General features: G+C 36.8%; 1 protein-coding gene across 2 annotated transcripts in view; it reads right to left on the bottom strand.

The window, feature by feature from the left end:
- FAM76B (family with sequence similarity 76 member B) overlaps positions 1–25,919 on the bottom strand; it is a 262,760-nt gene that overhangs the window by 177,372 nt on the left and 59,469 nt on the right. The window contains exon 10 of one of the 2 annotated variants that reach the window (XM_072616404.1): positions 20,449–20,581. The exons of the other annotated variant lie outside the window; for it this stretch is intronic. Coding sequence (XP_072472505.1) covers positions 20,519–20,581 — 63 coding nt within the window. The 3' untranslated portion in view covers positions 20,449–20,518. Of the gene's footprint in view, positions 1–20,448; positions 20,582–25,919 lie in introns of those variants that run through there. 2 annotated transcript variants of the gene reach the window in all.

Below are 25,919 nucleotides of genomic sequence, written 5' to 3'. Positions count from 1 at the left end.
AACCTGGAAAGACTTACATGAACTGATGGTGAGTGAAGCGAGTAGAACCAGGAGAACACTGTATACAGTAACAGCAACATTGTGCAATGATCACCTTTGATAGACTTAGCTCTTTTTAGCAATGCAAAGATCTAAGACAACTCCAAAAGACTCATGATGAAAAATGCTGCCCACATTCAGAAAAAAAACAATGGAGTCTGAATGGAAATGAAAGCATAGTATTTGCTTTTTTTTTGTTTGTTGGTTTCTTCTTTCTCATGGTTCCTCCTATTGTTTCTCATTCTTTTTTATGACAAGACTAATGTGAAAATATATTTAATAAGAATGAGTATATAGAACCTATATCAGATTGTACACTGTCTTAGGTGGAAGGAAGGAGGAGAGGGGGAGAAAGTCTGAAACTCAAAATCTTATGGAAATAAATGTTGAAAACTAAAAATTAATTAATTTTTAAAAAATAAAAATAAAAAATTTGGTACCTGGGGCTGAGAATCTTCTCCTGGGGAGATGCAGACTCAGAAGTTCAGAAGCCAATACTCCAAGGTAATATTAAAGGGGAAGATTTTTGTGGATACTAAAGAAAAGGCCCTCTGCCTTTTCTAAAAGAGCTGGGGAAAATCCTGTAGGGTTTAAGCTAAGAAACCAGGTCAGCACCTGTTCTTCTTTGAGGAAGAAATAGCAAAGGATTTCAGCTGAGCCAGAGCCTAGTGGCAACAGAAACTATAGCCAATCAGCATGCAGAAGTGAATATAGTGGAGCTACATCTATAAGAGCAGTATTCAGTGGACCAGCATTTAGCAGACTGTAATGCAGAGCTTCAACTGAGGAGGACTAGACATCAAACTGAGTAGCATCCAGCAGAGACCAGCAGCAAACTGGCCTTGCAGGAGCAGCATGATGGCATTGCTAGAGAAGAGCCAGTTCTGCATTGGAGGAAACCTAAGTTGTGCCTCCATGTGGATGCCCTGGCTTCACATATTTCCTTTGTATTTGCCCCACTGTATTCATGCCCTGGCTACACGTGGTGCCTATATGTGTATTTCTCCACATTCCTTAACTGTGTCCAGTCTTCTCACTGACCTTGTTTGTATTTTTTATTTAAATGTGCCCCCTAGATTTATAAAGGAAATGTTTTGTCTTATTTTTCTTACTCTATTTCACTGTGTTTTTGCTTTGAATTAATTGTGCTCTGAAAACTAGTGGGGATTATGAGCCAATGATTTTAGAGAATAAAGACTCACAGAGCAACTTGAGGTGCTACATTAAATTAAGTATGAAAACCTTCCTGGCCAAATCTGAAAGATTCATACACTTAATTATCATAGCTTAAATCATGTGACACGATGGCTCTTTACAAAAAGCATGGGACGAAGAATCAGAAAACTGGGTTTCTATTCTGCTAGTCAATGAATATAGTTCTCTAGCTCAGTTTTCTAGTCTGTCAGATGGGATTATAATTATTAATTATAATAATTATATAATTACATAATGCCCCACCTTGTTGGATTACTAGGAAGATCAAACGAGATAATGAATGTAGAACATACATAAGTATCAATCATCATGAAAGATAGAGTAAAATTATTGAACAAAAGACTATTGATGATTCTTTTCATGGAAGCTCTGTGGGGAACATTTCCTTATTTTAACACTTTCTACCACCCTTGAAGGTCAGTTCAGTGAGAGTGCTGAAAGGAAAGAAAATGGATTCAAGTAAAAAATAGGATTTAAGTCCAAATTTAACAGAAATTCTTTGTATGATTAATGTCTATCGACAATAAAAATACATTGTTGTAAATTTGCTGGGCATGAGGAGAGAGATTTAGCTCAAGAAATCACTCCATGCTCACCTTTCTTAACCTTTGTTAATTACCTACTCTTTTTTGGATACATCAACACCAGACACATATCTATGAATAACATACCTTAAAACTCCCAAATTATCCAATGTTAACATTAGCTGACTAATCTTGACATCCACCAGACAAAAAAGTGTTGAAATTAAAGAGGAAGAGAAAGTAGACTGCAATGTTCCTAATATAATCTTGACCATCTTAATACATTGATCCTCTCCCTTCCAAATCCTGGCTGATGTCAACATCAGACATAGTTTAAACTTTTCACTTAATATATGCATATGTGACTTACAAATATCTACTCATACATAAATAGCATCTTTTCTAAGGTTTCAAATCCTTCTGTTTTGCTCTTCCAATTACCTTTTAACTTCTCAAGGAAGTAAATAAAAGAGAGTTCCTGATGTCACCGCCTAACTTTCTGCTCTCACTAAATGAAATATAGGAAGTAGCCTGACCTGGTGCTTCCTCCAAAGAGTTCATTTCAGGACCATTCCTGAGTGCTTTATAGGAAACAAATGAGAACTTTTCTTTACCCCTAGGTGTCTTTGATATTTCTTTGGGTGTTTGTCTGTAAGATCTAGGCTACAGTTGCTTACGGAACCCTAGTACAGAAAAATATCATTTATCCAGATAGGTTGAAATATAACATGATCTGAATATATAAATAGGATTTACATTAACTAAGAAGTAAACAAATTGAGAAAATTAAAGTTATTCTGTATCATTTGATCATTGATTGTATTCTGTAACTGATGCTGTTCTGTATTACCAGCTCATTTTGTTAAGCCATGTTTCTTCAATCTTGAGTTAAGCTCAGAAATGCAGTTTTCCTTCCAAGTGAGTTTAAAGATGTGGTTGAAAGGAGAAGTTGTTATCGTTCAAGCCACCAGCCCCTGGGACAGTTTGTTAAGCCCCAAATAGCTTAAGCTGGTGCCCTCCCTCCAAAAGATATGTCTTTCCTGTCCTTATACAATTAGAAGAGATTTGATCTCCTCCCAAGGGAGTGCAAGCCTGGTGGTACTGATCACCTAGAAAAGATTACAGAGGCAGATGAATCCTATAAAACAACTAACATTTCTTAATTGTCAGAGAGGAGCATAATTAGTCACACCTGAATGCTGGCCCACTTTTCCTAGTGCAGCCAGTTGTGATGTTCTTAGACCTCCTTCTTCCCAGTGTGTCAATAAAGAGGGTATCTCTTTCTGATTTGGGGTCCCTGGCCTCAGTAAAGTGACTAGTCTGACTCACTTTGTTAAGTTATATGCATCACTGTTAATAAAGTGATTTTGCTCAGAGTATGTGCCTCTGTTGACTTTTATTGAAAGTTCTCATGATAAAATATGCTATCTACCTCCAAAGAAGGAATTGATGGAGTCTTACTGTAGATCAAAGCATACTATTTTCACTTTCTTTTTTTGTGGATTATTTTTTCTTTTGACCTGTGTCTTTTTTCCACAACATGACTAACAAAGGAATATGTTTTGCATGATTACAAAACCTGTATAACCTATATCAAATTTCTTGCCATCTCAGATAGGGGAAAGGGGAAGGGAGAAGGGAAAAAATTTGAAACTCAATTTTTTTTAAACAAATGTTAGAAATTGTGTTTACATGTAACTGGGGAAAAAGAAAATATTATTTTAAAAAAAGGCACAGGAATTGCAATGTCATGTAAGGGGAACACCAATTAGACCTGGCTGGAAAACTGTGTGAAGAAGAATGTGTTAATAAGGATGGAAGGGGAAGTGCCAGACTATTATAAGCTTTAAATGCTATAAGAAGTTTTAACTTAGGGTAATAGGGAAACTGTGAAACTTCTGGGGAGAAAAAAAAGCAATGACACAGTCAAACCTGACCTATAGGAGTATCACTTTGGCAGTTTGGGAGAAGATGGCTTAGAGAGGAGAAAGGCTGAATGTAAGACCTGAATGAATTTACCTGTCTTTTAGCAAAGCATTTGACCCAGAAATTCCAGTTTAAGAAGATTAAATTGGGTCCAGTATTTTAGGAAGCACTTGACAAGTTGGACAATGTGCAAAAGAGGGCAAAGAGAAGGGTGATAGCACTGGAGACCTTGCCATAGGATATTCAGGTGAAGGAGCCAGGAAGCATAGTGAGGGGAAGACAGAGAAAAAAAAAAAAGATAACTGTTTTCAAGTATTTAAAGCACTGACAGAAGGAGTATAGATTTGTTCCTCTTGGTCCCAGAAGAAAGAACTAGGAGCAAGGGCAAAAGTTTGAGAGAGTCAAATATGGTATTGAAGCATGGAATAGATTGCTTTAATATATAACAGATTCGCCCTCTCTTGAAGGGCAAGCAGAGCCAACTGAGCTCCAGTATATTCTCTTCAGATACAGGGAGGACTTCTGAGGACAGGCTCAAATGAGATAATGGATGGAAAGCACTTTGTAAACTGTAACATGCCAAAAATGATTATTGATATTATGATTATTAGCTTCCAGACACCAGGCCTCCAACCTCACAATGACTTTATTACCTACATGCCTCCTGAATTCAAGTAATATTTCTAAATGACTATACACATAGGGGTGTGCTGGTCAATATTTAACAAAGGAGGAGAGGGCAGGAATGGATGTACATAGATTGTTTAAAAATAATATTTTCTAATTATATGTAAAAACAAGTTTAACATTTGATTTTTTTTTTAAATTTGAGTTCCAAATTCTCGCTCTTCCATCTTTCCTCTTTCCCTGAGAGAGTAAGCAATTTGATATAGGTTATACATGTGCAATCATGCGAAACATACTCCCTTATTAGTCATGTTGTAAAAGAAAGCACAAACCAAAAAAAAAAAAAACATAAAAAAGAAAGTGAAAAATAGTATGCTTCAATTCACATTCATACTCCATCAGTTCTTTCTCTGGAGGTGGATAGCATTTTTTCATCATGAGTCCTTTGGAATTATCTTGGATCATTGTCTTGCTGAGAATAGCTAAGTCATTCACAGTTGATTATCACATGATATTGCTGTTACTGTATACAATGTTCTCCTGGTTCTGCTCACTTCACTCTGTATCAGTTCATGTAAGTCTTTTCAGGTTTTTCTAAAAACATCTTGCTTGTCATTTCTTAAAGCTCAATAATATTCCACTGCCAACATATACCCAACTTGTTCAGCCTTTCCTCAATTGATGGGCATCCCCACAATTTCCAATTCTTTGCCACAACAAAAAGAGCCGATGTAAATATTTCTGTACAAATGGGTCCTTTTTCTTTTTAAAAATATGTTTGGGATACAGACATACAAATGATATTTCTGGGTCAAAAGTTATGCACAGATTTTAGAGCCCTTTGGGCATAGTTACAAACTGCTATCCAGAATGGTTGGTTCAGTTTACCACCCCAACAATTCCCAGTTTTCTCATATCCCCTCCAACACTTGTCACTTTTTTTTCCTGTCACATTAGCCAATCTAATAGGTGTGAGGTAGTACCTAACAGTTGTTTTAATTTGCGTTGTGATTTAGAGCATTTTATCATATGACTACAGAGAGTTTTGATTTCTTCATCTTCTTATTCATATCCTTTGACCACTTATCAATTGGGAAATGACTGGCATTCTTATATATTTGACTCAATTCTCTGTTTATCCTCCTTCACTCTTGAAGAAGACTAGTGACATCAAAGGTTGATGTCTTGATTCATATATGAATTGGATTTAACTGAGGCAGAATTGTACAAAGTTGTCAGCCTCACTCTCTCTTCCAGTCATCAAAGTCCAGTCTCAAGCCAAAAGTCAAGATGAAAAGGCAGGATGCAGAAGATGACCTTGGCATCTTTGATGTCTGACCAAGCCCTCAGCATTCCACAGCACCTGTTTCAGCCACCTTCTTGGCTACAGGAACAAAGTTTTCTCATTTGCTTATTCTGCTGGGGGAATTCTTCACATGCTTAGAGTAGATATCCCCCTATCTCACTGGTGGGCTAGAGGCTCATCAGTTACCCTCAACCTGATTTAACCCATCTGCTTTTACCAGAGTATGGCCACTGTGCATCCTACAGCTTCTTGGAGCCATAGGTGAGAGTTGGGTGCCAGGTGAACAACAAAGGTGGATGAGACCAGAGAGAGGTGCTAGTCCTCCTTGAAGATAGTTCTTTATATATTTGAGAAATGAGGCCTTTATCAGAGACACTTACTATGAAAAATTTCCTCTGGCTTTCTGCTTTCCTTCTAATATTGACTGCACTGGGGTTTTATTTTGTAATCAAAATTTACTATAAATATTATCCAGCTTACATCTTGTAATGCTCTCTGTCTCTTGTTTGGTCACGCATTCTTCCTTGATTCAGATCTGACAGGTACACTATTCCATGCTCCCCTAATTTTCTTATATTATCACCTTTTATATCTAAATCATGTATCTATCTTTACCTTATCTTGGTATATGGTGTAAGATGTTGGTCCAGGGGTGGGGAGCCTGTGGCCTAAAGGCCACATGTGGTTCTCTAAGTCTTCAACTGTGGTCCTTTGACTGAATCTAAATTTTACAAAATAAATTCCCTTAATAAAAGGATATGTTCTCTAAAACTTGGACTCAGTCAAAAGGCCATACCCAAGGACCTAGAAGGCTACATGTGACCTCAAGTCCTCAGATTCCCCACCCCTGGCTCTATACCTAGTTTCTGCAAACTGATTTCTAGTTTTTCCAATAGCTTTTGTCAAATAGTGATTTCTTGTTCCAAAAGTTTGGTTCTTTGGGTTTGTCAAACTCTAGATTGCTATGATCATTTACTACCATGTTTTATGTACCTGATCTATTTCACTGACCCATCATCCTATTTCTTAGTCAGTACCAGATTGTTTTGATGATTACTGCTTTATGATATATAGTTTAAGATCTGGCAGGACTAGACCACCTTCCTTCACACCTTTTTTCATGAATTCTCTTGATATTCTTGACCTTTTGTCATGCCAAATGGATCTTGTTATAATTTTGTCTAGCTCCATAAAAGAATTTTATTTTGTTATTTGGTATGGTCCTGAGCAAGTAAATTAATTTAGGTAAAATTGATATTTTTATTATATTAGCTCAGCCTACATATGAGCAATTAATATTTTTCCAGTTGCTCAAATCTGACTTCACTTGTGTGAAAAGTGTTTTGTAATTGTCTTCATACAGTTCCTGGGTTTTGTCTTGGTAAATAGACTTGCAAGTATTTTATGTTGTCTACAGTTATTTTAGATGGAATTTTTCTTTTCTAGCTCTTGCTGCTGGGCTTTGTTAGTAATATATAGAAATGCTGATAATTTATGTGGGTTTCTTTTATATCGTTCAACTTTGCTGAAGTTGATAATCATTTCAACTTGTTTTTAGTTGATTCTCTAGGGTTCTCTAAGTATACCATTTTATCATCTGCAGAATGATAGTTTTGTTCCCTCATTACCTATTCTAATTTCTTCAATTTCTTTTTCTTCTCTCATTGATAAAGGCACATACACTTTTAAGTTTAATCTGCATGACTAACATTTTCTTAAGTCTAACCAATCAACAAAATAACATATCAAGCCTTGATTTGTGGCCATTTTAGAGGTGTAAACATCCTCACCAAAAATGTAACTGTAACTCCTGTGCTGAGATGATTGGTATAGGACTCTCCCCTTACTGGTGAAGATAAATGCCCTGCTCTGTTGAAGGACAGGTTGGAGTTGGCAAGAGTAGGAGACTGTCAGTGTTCTTAGTCCTCTTTGAGACTCTTTTAAGTTGCTTTAGGCATTTCTGACTTCCAGTTTCAAGAAAAAAGATTGAATAGGTCAACCCTATTTCAGGCTATGGAAGCAAAAGACTCTAAGAAGATATGAGAGGAACTGGCAGTCTCCATCATGTCTACCTAGCTGGCTGCACTCGAGATTTTGAGGAATTTCCCCTTAGGTAAGATCCAGGACATTTGGTTGAGCTGGATTTTCTCACTCTCAATGAGAGAGCTCCTTCACCCTATATTATCTGGTATAAATTCTTCTACATATACCTTCTCTAATTTCTGTTTTGCTATGATTTAGGTAAACAGCATTCTTTTCTATTTGTTGCATGTTCATAATCTAGCTGGTATTTGGTAGGAGAAAAGTCAAGCCTTGAATGCAGAGCTTAGTCTTAGTCTTAGTCTTAGTCCTACTTGCCCCCCGCCCCCAAAAAATGAAATTAGATTGAATCCAGTCTTATCACCTGGATTAACAACATTCTATCCTCGTACCTCCTCTCTTGGAGGAAAGCAAATTCCTGCTTCACCTCCTGGCAGGAGTTAAAATGCCCTTTAGAGAGGTTAGGGGAGCAAAGAGGCTAGAGATGTCTTTTACGCCTCCCTTCAAGTCACATAATGATACTCCTCTGCTACAGGCAGGAGGGATAGACTTGCTGCACATGGGACCTTGCCACACATGAGGACTCTTTATATAACTATCAATTCTGAAAGCTAGTTAAAGCTAGCTCCATCATTTTCTTGCTCTGAGGTCACAATCTGAGTATCTGATCCTATGACTTACAACTTATGTTACTGTGGGCAAATCATAAGTTCTCTGAGTTTCTGTTACCTAATTTAGAAAATACGTATAATTATATTTGTACTGTCTACTCCACAGGGTTGCTACAGAGAAGGTACTTTATAAATCATAAAACAATACATAAATAGGAACTATTATTCTTTATACTTTCTACTCAGTGGGAATTACGTATATCATTACTGAATAGTATGATACATTCTAAATCTTTGGAATCAGAATTAATCCAGTTTTAATGGCTCATAAATTGTAATGTATTTTTTGGCTTTGATTGGTTCCCCAAAGGATAATCTCTCATCCAAAAATACATAAAAATTCATCTTTCTTTAGCTTCTTGTAAAATATATTGAGTTTTCCTATGTAAAAGGAAAGGATCTGTCACTTCCTCTATAGAAAGCAATTTTTCTGCCTAGAGCAATCCTCTTAACCTCCAGGATCATCCCAAATCCAGCTGTGATAGATAAGGGTGCTGAAGAGAAGACAAGAGTCTTCAAACATTTATAGTGGGTGAGGAAATGACACATTTTGGAAATAAATCATACCCAGTGAGCCTGTTAGCTGTATCTCACTAAGAGAAGTCGGTGTGACATAGTGGGAAAAGTTTTGAACTATCAATAGAAACAACCAATTATTAACTGTCTACTGTGTTCCAGACTCTACGTAGGACACTGGTGCTTCAAAAGATAAAGAAAAACAGCTCCTGTCTTCAAGAAGTTTACAATTCATCTGGGGAGATAAGATGTGTATCCATACATACATATATGCACACACATATACATACATACACATATATGTACATATACAAAATAAGTACAGCACATGGCATAAAGTGGACACAACGAATGTCAATTGGTTGATTAATAATTTATGGGCACTAACAACTGAGGGTATTTACAAAGGCCAAATGTAGAAGATAGCACTCAACCTAAACTTTGAAGGAAGCTATGGGTTTTAAGAGGTGAAAAATCAGGAGGAAACGTTTCAGAAATGCAGGACAGTATCTACAAAGGCACAGAAGGAGGAAATGTAAAGGCATAAATGAGGAACAAGTAAGTAGACCAATTTGACCATGGCATAGAGTATGTTAAGGGAAATAAGGTATAATTATCCTGAGAAGATTGTCTTAAGATGAATTGTGAAGGATTTTAAATGTCAGAGTTTAGATTTTAAGGGAAGGACAATAAAAAACCTCTAAAGCTTCTTAAACAGAGAAGTGACATAGTCAGCCCTATGCTTTAGGAACATCAATTTGTTATCTGTGTAGAGGATGGAAAAGGGAATAGACTGGCTGCTGGGAAACCAATTAGGAGGGTATTCTAATAATCCAGATGAAAACTGAGAGCCTGGACTAGGGTGGTATTAATATTAGTAGAGAAAAAGGAACAGATGCCAGAGATTTTGAGGATGTGGACTTTGACAAGATTTGGGAACTGATTGGATATATGGGATAAGAGAAAGTGAAAAGTTGAGGACTGACAAGTTGCAAGCCTTATTTACCTGGAAAAATGGTGGCATCCTCCAGAAAAACAGGAACATTAGGACTGAATGTCATAAGAATGGACGGGCTCTAGGGGAACATCTTTGGCTTTTGACCCCAGTATCCTCCGTCTCCCCCATGTTCCACTTCTCCTTGTCCAGAAGACTTTTCAAGTTTCATAGGGGCGAGAGGACATGACTTTTAAGTCCTAAAATTCTGTGAGTAGAAATATATTTGGGGTTAAATTCTGACCTCTCTCAGGTCAGAGGTACTATATAATGTTTTGAATAATATACTTGTCATGGTGGTCACCAACTATATGCTGTCCTTGGAAAAGATGGCATCGCAGGGGCACCATCACTACAGCAGACTACACCAAACACTACAGCGAGTTGTATTTTCAGTAGTGGGGTTGTTTTTGCACTCATTCTTATGTACTCATCTAGTCTCTATTCTTGCCATCAACATATATTTGCTGACTAGGATTAGAAATACAGTTGATAGCCCTGGGGCAAAATAAAAACAATGCACCCACCTCATCAATAAGTTTAGACCCACTTAATTTCTATGGATCCACTTTAGTCTCTGCTGTTTAACCGGGCTTTAAGAATACCTCCAAACATTGGTCCTCTACAACATATGATCATGCAGATGTGCAGCTCATTATATTTTGGGAAATGGCTAACTGATAGTAAAATTATTTTTGTTTCTTTTCTTACATAAAATCTAAATCTGTCTCTTCACTACTTCCACCCATTGCTCCCAGTTCTGCCCTTAGGGGCCAAGAAGAATGCTCTAATCCTTCTTCCATGTAGCAATCATAAACACATAAGAAAGCTCTCATGTTAGCTCCTTGGACTTCTCTAAGAAACTAATTGGGACAGAGTTATCCTTAGCAAATGAAAAGTTCTGGGTCTTTCCCTCACTAACCCCATCTCTGCTCATTGTATGTGTTACAGCAGTGACTTGGGTCAATAGGTACTCAATTTCCTCTCAAATCTTCTAACTATATTTTTCAGGCTTTCATTTTGCCATCTTTTTCCTTTCAAGGGTTCCTGTGATGGATATTTGAATCTGCTTTGCATAAAAATGTGGGTGGACCATACAACAAGATACATCTCAGGCATCAAATCTCCTAGGCAGTAACCCCATTACCCCCAAAGAATTCATTCTTCTGAGCCATAAAATATAGATTTCATTTGCATAAATAATGTCTTTTTGGTAATCTGGCTTGAAGACATTCCATATTTTTATGGATTCTGAAATCATTCATATGAATTCTCCTTCAACCAAAGCAAATTATAATCCAGGACTGTGCCTTCAGATTCTATGCAATTATTATACATGTCTTGACATAAATCCTCAATAGGGCACCTACTCAATGTGCTGGAGATCTTCCTTTGGTTCTTTTAATAATTAGTACCTGAGAGTACTCAAGCTGTCTAATTGTCATCTATTGTCCTTGATATATGAACTTCCAAACATTCATGTTCCTTATGGTGTCTTTTAGGAGACTTCTTGTGCACAAGTCGTCCCTGGTAATGTAACCCTATTTGTGCCTATTATGAGTTGCTCCATTGCTCTTTGAGCCACTCACAATTCTGGTCCTTCAGAGACAGTTATAGTCCTTGATTTGTTGAGAAAGAGCATTGCTAAAAAGACAGGGAGAAGGATTTTAGAAGTGGAGTCCCATAATTGCCTAGTTTTATTAATTTATAAAAGGGAATCTAGCAATCATGAAGATCCTCTCTATTTATCTTATCTTAGATACCTCTAAACTTTTTCTCCTAGATTATTGAGATCATTCCAAAGCTTTTGTTAGCTGGCTTGAAACTGAGTTGCTCAGTGAAATGAGAGGAAAATGAGGTAAAAGATATGAATGAAGCCCTTTGATGAATGTAGGGCCATTCTTTCTCAAAACTTGAGAAGGTAACCAAGTAGGTAGAGTAATTTGAAGGATACGGTCCTGAAAATCCTCATTCCATTCTTTGGACTAGACTTTCTATTAAAATATAAATCCTGTTTGGTAAGGAGGTCTGCACTAACCTGTTAACATTTTGGATCAAAAGTGAATGTTGTAAAATTACAAAAAACAAGAGTGACACCAAAGAAGAGATATGACCCCTATCACATCCTTTTGCTGAGGTGAGAGATCCATGAGTATAGTACATTGCACATAGTTTCAGATTTTTTTCAATATATTTATCAGTTTTGCTGATTTTTTTGTCTTTAAAAATATTACTTTTAATATGGATGGCTCTTTATGAGGGCAAGGGGGAAGGAAATGGGAAATTTTTGGTAATATAAAGGAATCATTATATTAAAAAAAAGATAGCAAGATTTTTGATCATATGTATATAAAATATAATACTCATTATATACAAATTAGTCCCCTATTTTTAAAAAAAATTAATTTTTTAATAAAATTAATTTTTAGGATTCTACAACAGATGGTGATGGTGGCAAGGGAACAATGTGATACACGTAGTAGAAAGAGCACTGGTTTTGGAGTCAGAGGACCAATGTAGTACTTGTTTATTGTATATCTTTGAGGAAGTCACTTAAACTTTCAACTTCAGGTTTCGTTTTCCTCATTTATAGAGTATGATAGTTGAACCAGATGACTTTTAATGTCCTTTCAAACTCTTATCCTGTGATATCCAATTCCTATTCTCAGTCTTACTCTACTAAACCTAGATTATTCTCCTTCTGCCTTCTTCCCACTTCGTGATTCTGGATGTGCCCACACATGCAACTGAGGAAACAGAATTAATGGCAAGAAGGTAGCTGAATTATTAAGGGAATCATATAATCTAGGCTTCCTGACCAACTAGCTTTGATTCTCCAGATAGTAACATCCATCAGACGTGAGCTTTCCTTTTAAATAATGGAAATACTTGGAGGAATCAAGGTTGGCAACTGGAAAGACATTATAGACATGAATTCACTGCCCTCAGTGAGTTCAAATCACAAAACTGCATGAACTTTATTCTAGGACACTAGAATATCTAGCAGACACAATTAATGAACCACTGCCAAGTGATCTTTGAAAAGTTATAAAGTATGGAATAGTTGCCATAGTACAAATATCTCAACCAGAATGAAAAAATTAAGAGAGGAATAAATTAATGAACCTAATTGATTTTGGGATATAGATGGAGCTGACCTGCGATTGAGGACTTGCTTACTATTGTCCATGGACTACAACTCCCAAAATGTTTTGGTGCTGTTTAGTATGTGAGTCCTAAAGGTTTTCCCAGGAGCCTTGATCTCAAGACAGACTTTTCTGGCTTCTACGGGCTACTGGACTTTGAAAGTAAAGGGCAAAGAAATGATGATCATGTGAGAGCTTCTCTCTATATCTTGGCCTCTTCCGTGCTTTCTAACAGAGAAATCAGCAAGTATAATCAAGAGAACAAACAAGGTTATATAATATTTGTTGTAAGTTGTAAAGCGGCAAAGTGGGATCCAGATTTCTGCTGTTGTTAGGGTGAGAATCCTGAAATCCAGAGATGAAGGGCTGATGGACCTTGAGAGAGGAAATGGTCAACATTAAGAGGAACATTGAGAATAGGTCATGCCAAAGTAACCTCATGTCCTTTCTCCAACAATGTCAAATGAGTATTACAAACAGTTTACCTAATCTCCAAGATTCTCTATATTTCTCCATATGAGAGTCTTTGTTAATGCTTCTGCAATAAATAGTAGTGGAATCTTTAGCTATGACAAAAGGGGGTAGGCAGTGGAGTACTGGTTCCTTTCTCCTCACAGCTTATACAGCACCAAAATATATCCAATAAATTGGATACTTTACCTTGATAAAGATCTGAAGTTTGCTTCTGGAAGTGGGCGTTGGAAGGGTGGCAGCTTGTGAATAATTGTGAAGTGGTGCAATGTTCTGCATTCTCAGCTTTTCTCAGAGAAGAAATTTCACAGAAGCAAACTCAAAATTTGAGTTATACAGAAAATGTTCTCTTTTATATCAATCACATTGGAACAAATTTGTATTTTCAAAGCATGCCCTACAGCAGAACCTGTGGGAGTTTATTCACAGATTTTGGGCCTGGGGTGTGTGTGGGGGGGTGGAGTTTGTACTAACTCTTCTTATTGCATTGATTTATTAAAACCCCCTTATTCCAAAAGCAACTTATGGCTAACTGACTAAATTGACTCTCATCAGATAACCATAGACAGACATAACCAGTGGGAGCTCCAGCCACAAAGAATTAGAGACTCATTCCTGATTCCTCAAAGGTTGGCTTTCACTCCATTGAACAGCATGCCCTCCTCTCCCTAATAAGGTGATCACCTGAAATCCCATCACCATGCAGACTGGCTCAGGTTTGGATACTGTACACTAGGGGTGGGAAACCTGTGGCCTGGAGGTCACATGCGGCCCTTTAGGTCCTCAAGTGTGACCCATTTACTGAACCCAAACTTACAGAATAAGTCCCCTTAATAAAAGGATTTGTTCAGCAAAACTTGAACTCAGCCAAAAGGCTTCACCCAAGGACCTAGAAGGACACGTGTGGCCTCCAGGCCACAGGTTCCCTACCCCTGCTCTACACCTTTTCAACTCCCCATTAGCTGACTCTCCCCTCTGATTGGAGGGCTACAGGATGGAATGCTAAACTTCCAAAGCCTTATTCTCTAATGTATCATCCTGTCCCACCTGTCATTTTCAGCTTTCTTTTGTGTGCTGTCTTTCCCCATTAGATTGGGGGCGGCAATGGCAGGGACTACCTCTTTTTCTTCTTTGTATCCCCAGCACAGTGTCTGGTACATAGTAGGTGCTTAATAAATGTTATTGAAACTGAAATATAGCCAATATCTGGGGACTCAAGACTCATAATTTGTGAGTGGGAGTCGGAATACGGATCCCCAGAGTTTATGAGGGCTACATGTTATCTATTTATTCTGTACATACTTATATGTACACATCAGCCCCAATATAACACAGGTACCTTTAAACCAGACTTTCATTTTTTTTTAGCTCTGCATCCCCAGCTCTTAACCAGTTCCTGGCACACAGTAGGAACTCAATAAATGCTTGTTGATAGATTGGTTATGTATGTAAAATCCTTTGGCAAGATATTATGAACACAGGTTCTTTTTTAATGCTAATACTTTCTTAACTAGGGGACATAGGTTGTAGGGTATCTAAGGATCCCACCAATCTACAGTATGTATCTATATGGAACATCTGTGGCACCACAGACGCCCAAAAAACAGGACCAAACGGGACAAGCAAACATGTTTGACAATTTTTCCTTTGAGGAAACATCTGCCTTATTCTCAGGAAACCAGTCATCAGGAATGCTGTCCAATATTAACATATTTCTAGCCATCTGGGGTGCTCTCCTCCCACTTACACAAGCTTAGTCACTACCTACAAACATACATCTTTGCCTGCACTTTGGAGACATGCTCCCTGTCAAGAAAGTACTCTTCTGGAGATGATCTACTTTTTTGTTTTGGGCAGCCTTTGTCCATAGTCTGACCAACTTTGCATCCTCCATTGAGGGGGCCTAGAATAACCACACAATTCTTAGAAATTCTTTTCCTGTTTATTGAAGCAAGGGATAAAACATCAAAGAAAAATGTTTGAGATTTGTTGTTTTTAAAGCAACAAGAAGGTGGAAGGAACTCTGAGCTGCCATTTGCTTCAACGTGGAGGCAGGTTCAGTCCTAAATGAGGTTAGTAAGTAGATAAATTTTCATTTCTAAAGCACCCAGAGAAATTCTACATGTTCCTGCCTAAAGCAGTTCTGGTACTAATGACAGTCAAAAAATAAAGGATGCTAGACCTGGCTAGATTTAGAAAAGACCTCAGAGATAATCTAAATCAGAGGTATCAAACATAGACCACATGCAGCCACAACACTCCCAAGTGCAGCTGAACCAGATTAAAATGTAATTGGCACATAGGATAAAGGTCAAAGGATGGAGCAGAATATATTGTGCTTCAGCTCATGTAAGAAAGGCAGGAGTAGCAATCCTAATCTCAGACAAAGCGAAAGCAGAAATAGATCTAATCAAAAGGGATAAGGATGGAAACTATATCCTGCTAAAAGGCACCATAGACAATGAAGCAATATCATTACTAAACATGTATGCTCCAAGTGGTATAGCATCCAGATTCTTAGAGGAGAGGTTGGGGGAGTTGAAGGAAGACATTGATAGCAAAACTATACTAGTGGGGGACCTCAACCTCCCCCTCTCTGAACTCGATAAATCCAACCTCAAAATAAACAAGAAAGAGGTTAAGGAGGTAAATAAAACTCTGGATAAGGTAGATATGATAGATCTTTGGAGAAAATTAAATGGGAATAGAAAGGAATATACCTTTTTCTCAGCAGTACATGGAACATTTACAAAAATTGACCATGTACTAGGACATAAAAATCTCACAATCCAGTGCAGAAAGGTAGAGATAATCAATGCATCCTTTTCAGATCATAATGCATTAAAAATTACATGTAATAAAAGGCCATGGAAAGAGAAACCAAAAATCAATTGGAAACTAAATAATCTAATTCTAAAGAAGGGTTGGGTTAAAGAAGAAATCATAGAAACAATCAACAATTTCATTCAAGAGAATGACAATAGTGAGACAACATACCAAAACTTATGGGATACTGCAAAAGCAGTTATTAGGGGAAGTTTTGTATCTTTGACTGCTTACATGAATAAAATAGAGAAAGAGGAGATCAATGACTTAGGCTTGCAGTTGAAAAAGCTAGAAAAAGAACAAATTGAAAATCCCCAAGTAAATACCAAATTAGAAATACTGAAAACCAAAGGAGAGATTAATAAAATTGAAATTAAGAAAACTATTGAATTAATAAATAAAACCAATAGCTGGTTTTATGAAAAAACTAATAAAATTGATAAACCTTTGGTCAATCTGATTAAAAAAAAGAAAGAAGAAAATCAAATTACTAATATTAAAAATGAAAGGGGTGAACTCACCTCCAATGAGGAGGAAATTAAAACAATAATTAGAAACTACTTTGCCCAACTTTATGCCCACAAATTCGATAATCTAAATGAGATGGATGAATATTTTAAAAACTACAAATTGCCCAGATTAACAGAAGAGGAAGTTGAATACTTAAACAACCCCATCTCAGAAAAAGCAATTGAACAAGCCATCAATGAACTCCCTAGGAAAAAATCTCCAGGGCCAGATGGATTCACAAGTGAATTCTATCAAACATTTAAAGAACAGTTAATTCCAATACTATATAGATTATTTTTGAAAATTGGGGAAGAAGGAGTCCTCCCAAATTCTTTCTATGATACAAATATGGTTTTGATACCCAAACCAGGAAGAGACAAAACAGAGAAAGAAAATTATAGACCAATTTCCCTAATGAATATAGATGCAAAAATTTTAAATAAGATTTTAGCAAAATGAATACAGCATCTTATCACGAGATTAATACATTATGATCAGGTAGGATTCATACCAGGACTACAGGGCTGGTTCAATATTAGGAAAACTATTAGCATTATCGATCACATCAACAACAAAGCTAACAAAAACCACATGATTATCTCAATAGATGCAGAAAAAGCTTTTGACAAAATACAACACCCATTCCTACTAAAAACACTGGAGAAAGTAGGAATAAAGGGAACTTTCCATAAAATAATAAGCAGTATCTATCTAAAACCTTCAGCAAGCATTATATGCAATGGGGATAAGCTAGATGCATTCCCAATAAGATCAGGGGTGAAACAAGGTTGTCCATTATCACCACTATTATTCAATATGGTACTAGAAATGTTAGCTGTAGCAATTAGACGAGATAAAGATATTCAAGGAATAAGAATAGCCAAAGAAGAAACTAAGTTATCACTCTTTGCAGATGATATGATGATTTACCTAGAGAACCCCAGAGATTCAAGTAAAAAATTACTAGAATTAATAAACAACTTTGGCAAAGTTGCAGGTTACAAAATAAACCCACACAAATCTTCTGCGTTCCTATATATTAGCAACAAAGTCCAACAGCAAGAGATAGAAAGAGAAATCCCATTTAAAGCTAGGGTAGACAGTATAAAATACTTAGGAATCTACCTGCCAAAACAAACCCAGGGATTATATGAACACAATTACAAGACACTTTTTGCACAAATAAAGTCAGATTTAAGTAAGTGGAAAAACATTAGTTGCTCATGGGTAGGCCGTGCTAATATAATAAAAATGACAATTCTACCCAAATTAATATACTTATTTAGTGCCATACCAATTAAACTATCAGACAATTACTTTCTAGAGCTGGATAAAATAATATCAAAATTCATTTGGAAAAACAAAAGGTCCAGAATATCAAAGGGACTAATGAAAAGAAATGCTTGGGAAGGTGGCCTAGCGCTACCAGACCTCAAACTGTACTATAAAGCAGCAATTATCAAAACCACTTGGTATTGGCTAAGAAACAGAGAGGTAGACAAGTGGAATAGACTTGGCACTCAAGATGCAGTAGGCAAGGAATATAGCAACCTTCTGTTTGATAAACCCAAGGACCCCAGCTTCTGGGATAAGAACTCATTGTTTGACAAAAATTGCTGGGAAAACCGGATAACAGTGTGGCGGAAATTAGGCATAGACCCATACCTGACACCGTACACAAGAATAAAGTCCAAATGGGTACATGATTTAGATATAAAGATTGATACCATGAATAAACTGGAGAAGCAAGGAATAGTGTATTTATCAGATCTATGGTGAAGGGAAGAATTCTTTACTAAAGGAGAGATAGAAAGCATTATGAAATGCAAAATGGATAACTTTGATTACATTAAACTGAGAAGTTTTTGCACAACCAAACCCAATGCAACCAAAATCCGGAGGGATGTAGTAAATTGGGAAAGAATTTTTATAGCTAAGCTCGGGGATAAAGGCCTCATTTCTAGAATATATAGAGAACTGACCCAAATGTATAATCATACAAGTCATTCCCCAATTGATAAATGGTCAAAGGATATGAACAGGCAATTTTCAGAGGAAGAAATTAAAGCTATCTATAATCATATGAAAAAATGCTCTAAATCACTATTGGTTAGAGAGATGCAAATCAAAACAACTCTGAGGTACCACATCACACCTATAAGATTGGCAAACATGACAGAACAAGAAAATGAACAAGAAAATGATAAATGCTGGAGAGGATGTGGGAGAGTTGGAACACTATTTCATTGTTGGTGGAGCTGCGAGCGCATCCAACCATTCTGGAGAGCAATTTGGAACTATGCCCAAAGGGCTACAAAAATGTGCATACCCTTTGACCCAGCAATATCGCTACTAGGACTATATCCCCAAGAGATCATAAAAATGGGAAAGGGTCCCACATGTACAAAAATATTTATAGCAGCACTCTTTGTAGTTGCCAAAAACTGGAAGTCAAGGGGATGTCCATCAATTGGGGAATGGCTGAATAAATTATGGTATATGAATGTAATGGAGTATTATTGTGCCATAAGAAATGATGAACAAGAAGACTTCAGAGAGGCCTGGAAGGACTTATATGACCTGATGCTGAGTGAAAGGAGCAGAACCAGGAGAACTTTGTGCACAGCAACGACCACAGTGTGTGAGAGTTTTTTCTGGTAGACTTGGAATTTTGTAATAACGCAAAAACTTCTTATAAAAAAAAAAAATCCCAAAGGTGGTTTTCAAGGCAAAATGCCTTCCACACTCAGAGAAAGAAATATGGAAGTCACTCACAAAATGTAGCAGATCATGTTTGTGTATGTGTATGTGTTTGTGTATCATGTTCTGATTTGTTATACGATTTCTTTCATTTATTTTAGTCTGACTACATAGCATGACTATAGTGAAAATATACTCAATAGGAAAGTATATGTAGAATCTATACAGAATTGTATGCAGTCGTGGGGAGGGAGGGGGGTAGTGGGGTGTAGGGGGGGGGGATAAAATCTCAATTGTATGGCAGTGATTGTTAAACATTAAAAAATAAAAAATAAAAAGAAAGTAATGCTTGTACCAGCATTAAAGCATCAAGAAAATTTAAAAAAAAAAAAAAGAATTACTAATGAGCAGATTACTAAAGGTGACTAATAAAGCACTAATTACTACTCATTATCAAAACATATTCAGTAAAGTAGATATCTTTTTTAAAGATAAATCATCATCAGGTTTAATTGTTTTTAGACCAATAGGATAATCTATGATTACTAGCATTCAATTAATTGTTCACATTTATAGATCACCAAAGTTTAAACGTAAGTTTAAAATGCTTTATACTCACAACAACCTTGTGAGTGACAGTAGAAATATTGTCCCCATTTTACAAGCTATATCTAGAAAGGCTATCACTGATTGAGATGAATTTGTCCTTTAGTTTTACTATTAGTTTTGAGTTAGATTATTCTTAAGGACTTAATTCTTAATATTTTAAAAATTAAAAATATTTTGAATGAAAAAAATGTAATTGGGAAATATTTAACATAACAAATAAAAATACAATAAAACATAGATAATATCACATTTTAAAACTGTCAATATGTGGCTCTGGAGTCTGACACGTGATTTAAATCAAGCCCCTAATATCACAAATCACAAAACTGAGATTCAGAAAGGTGAAGTCACTTACTGCACGTCTTACAGGTGGTAAGTGGCACTGGCAGGATTCAAACTCAAGTTTTATTGCACGAAGTAGCAGACCTCTTTCCACTGTAGCACACTGCTTTGACAGTCTTCTGCTTAAGGACATACAAGAGGTCAAAGAATGACAGAACATTAGAGTTGGAAGAGAAGTTATCCATTCCAACCCTATCAAATCACAGGTGAAGGTGACATATTAGTGCCAGAGCTGGGACTAGAAGCCAAGCATCTCAATGCTTTGCCTGTACTATGCCACCTCCTTATAATATTTTGTAGTATCTAACCCCAATGTGTGCCATCAGTTCCAGGCCCATTCTGCTTAGGGGACCATCACAGTGTGAATATTAAGTGTGCCCCCTTATACAATAGGACTATAAGGACCCACAAGAAATTAGCTTGTCCATTTTTCTGCCTTTAGGGAAGTCTGCTTCTGATTGAGGAGGCAGTATGGCACACTGGAAGTGGAAGCAGAAACCTGGGTTTTCATCCTAGCTCACCAACATGTCACTTTCCTTCTCTGGGATGCACTGGACTTGAAGTCAAGAAGGCCTAGGTTCAAATCCTTAGGCACTAACTGTGATCCTGGTCAGGAGATTTAGACTATCTGAGCCTCAGTTCCTTCACCTGTAAAATAGGGATAATAATATACATAGCACTCTTGAGATTATTGTAAGGATGATAATGCATGGGAAGTTATCATTAGCTGATCTCTAGGGTCCGTTCCAGTTCTATCATTCTCTGATTCTAGAAGTTTATATTAACTTTGCATTTGGGTATAAATCCTTTTCTCTGAGAGTTCAAGGAAGGAAATTTCCCATGCTCTTTAAATCTACCTTTTTAAAAATTATATGATAATCCCTGATGCTGAATGAAGCAAGCAAAACCAGGAGAACGTTGTACACAGTAATAGTCACATTGTATAATGACTAACTTTGATAGACTTGGCTCTTCTCAGCAATACAATGATCTAAGACAATTCCAAAAGACTCATGCTGGAAAACGCTATCCACATCCAGAGAAAGAAGTATGGAGTCTGAATGCAGATCAAAGCATACTGTTTTCACCCTTTGTTATGTTTTTCTTTTTCTTCATTTTTTCCTTTTCTTCTGATTCTTCTTTCACAACATGACTAGTATGGAAATACATTTAATATGACCATATATGTATAAACTATATCAGATTGCTTGCTGTCTTGGGGAGGGGGAGAGGGCAGAGAGAGAGAGAAAAAAATTTGAAACTGAAAATCTTATAAAAGTGAATGTTAAAAACTTTCTTTACATGTAATTAGAAAAAATAAAATACTATTAAAATTTTCAAAGAAAAGGAAAATATATGATAAAAATTGTTATCAATACATCTTTAAATTGTGGATAACATTAGGGGCATCAGGCAATTGCTATTTATGTGGATTCCAAATGCAGACAAGCAAATTTTCTTTTCCATTTTCATTCCTACTGGTGCTATTGCATGGGCAGCTGTTGGAATTGTTTTGAATCACAGATGATGAACATAACAGTGACAGAGAAGACTGAGAAGGCAGGACTGCTAGAATGGATGTGGAGAAGTAATAGAATAATATTCTAAAATATATTTGCTTGTTCTGGTGACTCATCACTCCACCTTTTCCCCTGGTATTTCTAGTGGTCTGTGAAGGGCTGGGCACAAATCAGACTTGAGTCTGGATGGTTTTGCTTAATTGTTTTCCTTTGTGACAAAGGAGGATTCAGTATAGAAATGGGGGAAGGAAGAGTGATTGTGACATAAAGACAAAAGGTTCATAAAACTGATTAAACAAAACAACAAAAAAAAGTAAACTTTTAGATCTTTTGTTTCAGTCTAATGTACCCAAAGGAATCACTCTCCTGAAAGCCATGGAGGAAACCTCCACATTCACTCTTTTCTAACTTTCCTTCACTACTCTTACAGAATTCCAAATTTACCCAGAGAATATAGTACTGTTGTCCAACTTGAGAGGAAAAAAGGTTGTTGAGTGGACTCGTTTGGTAAGCATTTATTAATCACCTATTATGTTCTAGGTACAATTTTAAGAGTTGGGGTCTTTACATTCTACTAAGTAATCAGACCCAAGTTCCTTCAAGCCTAGAAGTTACTATCCCAGAAATAATACTAACCCGGGAAGATTCAAACCATCTCAGTTAAAAAGCCACTGATGCCATCTCAAAATCAAGCATCTGTTTTATCTGTTTTTTCAGCAAGGAACTCTAATCTCTCAAATCTTTGTTTGTCCTCATCCCTGTCTATGACCATCTCATATCCTATTCCATTGTGAGCCTTTGTTTTTGACAAAGTACTTAGCTCCAACTCTGTAATGAATTTATTTGGTTTAATCTCAGCCTGACCAACCACACTCCTTTCTTCCAACCAGGCAATGCAGGCACCAAACTTTACCTGAACCTCCCAGAGCCTCCCAGAGTTTATATTATCCTTAAATCCCACCATGTAGTCTGAGAAAAAGAGAATGAGAGAGAGTATACATAGAGATAAGAGAGATGAGTGATGACTATAGATAAATAGATAGGCCATATGGGATGGGACATGTGGGCAGAGAGAAAGACAGATAGACAGACAGACAGGTAGGTAGGTAGATAGATAGATAGATAGATAGATAGATAGATAGATAGATAGATAGATAGATAGATAGATAGATAGATAGATAGACAGACAGACAGACAGACAGACAGACAGATAGATAGATAGATAGATAGATAGATAGATAGATAGATAGATAGATAGATAGATATTGTGACTAAAGCAGGCTAACTTGCCAAATAGATGTTCTTCTTCATTCTGTCTAGTCCCCTTAATTGTAACCAGACGGAATTATACTTCAAATCAGGAAAGAGGTCGTGAAAATATACTTCAGAAAACCCTGAGAGAATTGCTTTTGGAGAAACAATGATAAGCCCTGGGCCTGATGGGAGGAAAGGAAATAGCCCAGATTTCTCTTGGGCTTTTTCTTGTACACACAGTAGCAGAGAACAGAAAACCTGATAATTTGGCATTTTCTTTTTATTTGGGAATAAATATCCCACATTGTCATTCCCAAGTCTGATCTATTACTTGCCTTCTTTTGTTTCATTATTTTTGATTGGTGTTAACAGTCATGTCTCTTCTTCATTAAAAATATTTAGCAGGACAGGCACAGAGCTGCTTTGCCTGCTTCTGGCCCACCACGTGTGGTAGCTCAGTACTTGGGAGTTTGGGGGATGATGAAGCCCCTGGATGCTTTTGGCGGGCCATGACTAAGCAATGAAGGACTCAAGCACTTTGGGGATGATGAATCAACTCATTAACCATTGAACAGGAAGAGCTAATGACTCAGCAGATTTTTAAAGGGAAGTAACATACCCTTTGTCATTTCTTCTCTTCTTTGCTTTGACATTGAGCTTGTCAACACTACTTAAGTCTGTCTCTGGAGAGATGAAGGGAGTGGATCAAGCTTTTCCCTAGATCCCAGAAGAAATAGTGAACTAGTAGCATGTGGCAGTTAAAGCAAGGACTCAGCTATATAAGCTGAGTCTGGATCGTGGGCCTCTGGCAGCCTTTTTCTGCTTTGTGTTCTTCTTCCTGAATATGGGTACCTGAAAAGGGATCTCAAGATGCATATGTCCAGCCTTAGCAATAACCTTGTGAGTTTGAGAGGTTGGAAATCCTAAATCCCTTGATCAATGCCAATTAAGTATCAAGGAAAATGCTAGTGCCTTTAAAGAAAAGGAACTAGTCAATTCCATATAGTGGGGATTCTAATAGATATTCCTACTACCAGAGTTTAAGTTTTCTGTGGGTGTATACTTATGGATCTTATATGAGTTAAGCATTTCTTTTGTGTAGAGGAAATAACTAGCTATTGCATACTTGATTCATATTACACACTGAGTATCTCTTTATTCCTCATTTTGGGGACACCCTAGATATGAGACAAAGCTAAACTTTAAGTAATTTTTCCTTTGAGTGTTGAGGTGAGCCAAAGAGTGGTTGAAAAGGATCCTGACTGCTCTTGACAGTCTCCCACAGGACTAAACTCAGTCTGGATCATATGTGTTTTTCAAGAGCAAATGAGCCCCTTATCTGAAAGGGAAAGGACAAAGTACCTTGATCCCCTTGGGCCCAGAAGTGGCAAGAGAATGAATAGGTCCTTAAATCCAAAGACTCAGATCTGAAGTTTTAACTGTCCTGAGATGATAAATCACACCACAGTAGTATAACCAGGTACTTATAGCCACTATTGAACCTCCACTGAAGATTAAAGATCTCAGTCCCAAAATGCTCACCACAAAGGGGGATCCTGTCAAGCTGATAGCAGCAAGACTTTGGGACTGCTATGCATGATGCCCATCACAAGGCATTTCATAAAGGTAACAGTGAATTGAGCTCATGAGATCTTGGGATTTATAGTTAGACAGGGCTTTGAGAATTATCTCATCCAATCCCTTAATTTTACAGATTAGGAAAGCAAGGCATATAGAGTTGAGTGACATGACCAAGGTCACACAGTTGTAATACAAGGATAGGTAATATGGTGCAATAGAGACAGTGTAAGATTTGTCCCTAGAAGAACTGAGCTTGAATATTGTCTCTGCCAATTACTACCCTGTGAAATCCTGGGCAAGTAATTTAATTTCTCTGCACCTTAGTTTCCTCACTAAGGGTTGGACTAGTTGGTCAATTTCCATTTAGACAAATCCTCCTTTTCTTCCTCATTAAAATTTTTGTGTTTGTTTTGTCAAAAGTTAATTCCAGAGGAATGTGAGCTTTTTAAAAACAGGGATCATCTTCTTTTTATACTGTTATCTCCAGTACCCAGCACAGAGCTTTGTGCAAGGTAGGTACTTAAATGTTTGTCGAATTAAATATCTTATTCCTTTTGAGCAGGTTCCCCTGTCAGATTTTAGACTTTTGTATCCTACTTATCCTTCCTTTGAACACTTTAAAATCTCTTTTTTCAAATCTAGGGTGGTGTATGTGGAGTATGAATATGATGAAAGGTGTCTGGAACAAGCAGACCCAACCCTACCATTCAGTCTTCCGCTAACTCATTACCTTACTAATTCTCTCACTGGGTTCAAAGGCAATCTAATAGGTATGAAAGAAAATTACTTCAAAAAAGTACTAAAATACAAAATCTGCCATTAATTAATTAGCTCTGAACACCCTCTTTATAAAAAAAAAAAGCAGAGTAATTTCTTTTCTTATAAGCTTTCTATCTTCTCTCACTCCCAAACCCTGAAGCCTTAGGCTATAACAAACATCAAGGTGACTACCCTTATACTATATTAACTAACAAATAATATAAAGTCATATGTAAACATTTAGAGTGTTTTAGTTATGAGAAGGCCATAGCCAGTGTAACCTTTATTTTATGAAAAAGAAAGGGAAAGAAAAAATTGACTAGAACTTTTTCACTAATACTAC

This window comes from Notamacropus eugenii, chromosome 5 (genome assembly GCF_028372415.1).
Source record: "Notamacropus eugenii isolate mMacEug1 chromosome 5, mMacEug1.pri_v2, whole genome shotgun sequence".
Lineage (NCBI taxonomy): Eukaryota > Metazoa > Chordata > Mammalia > Diprotodontia > Macropodidae > Notamacropus > Notamacropus eugenii.
This window is presented reverse-complemented; position numbering and strand designations above follow the sequence as displayed.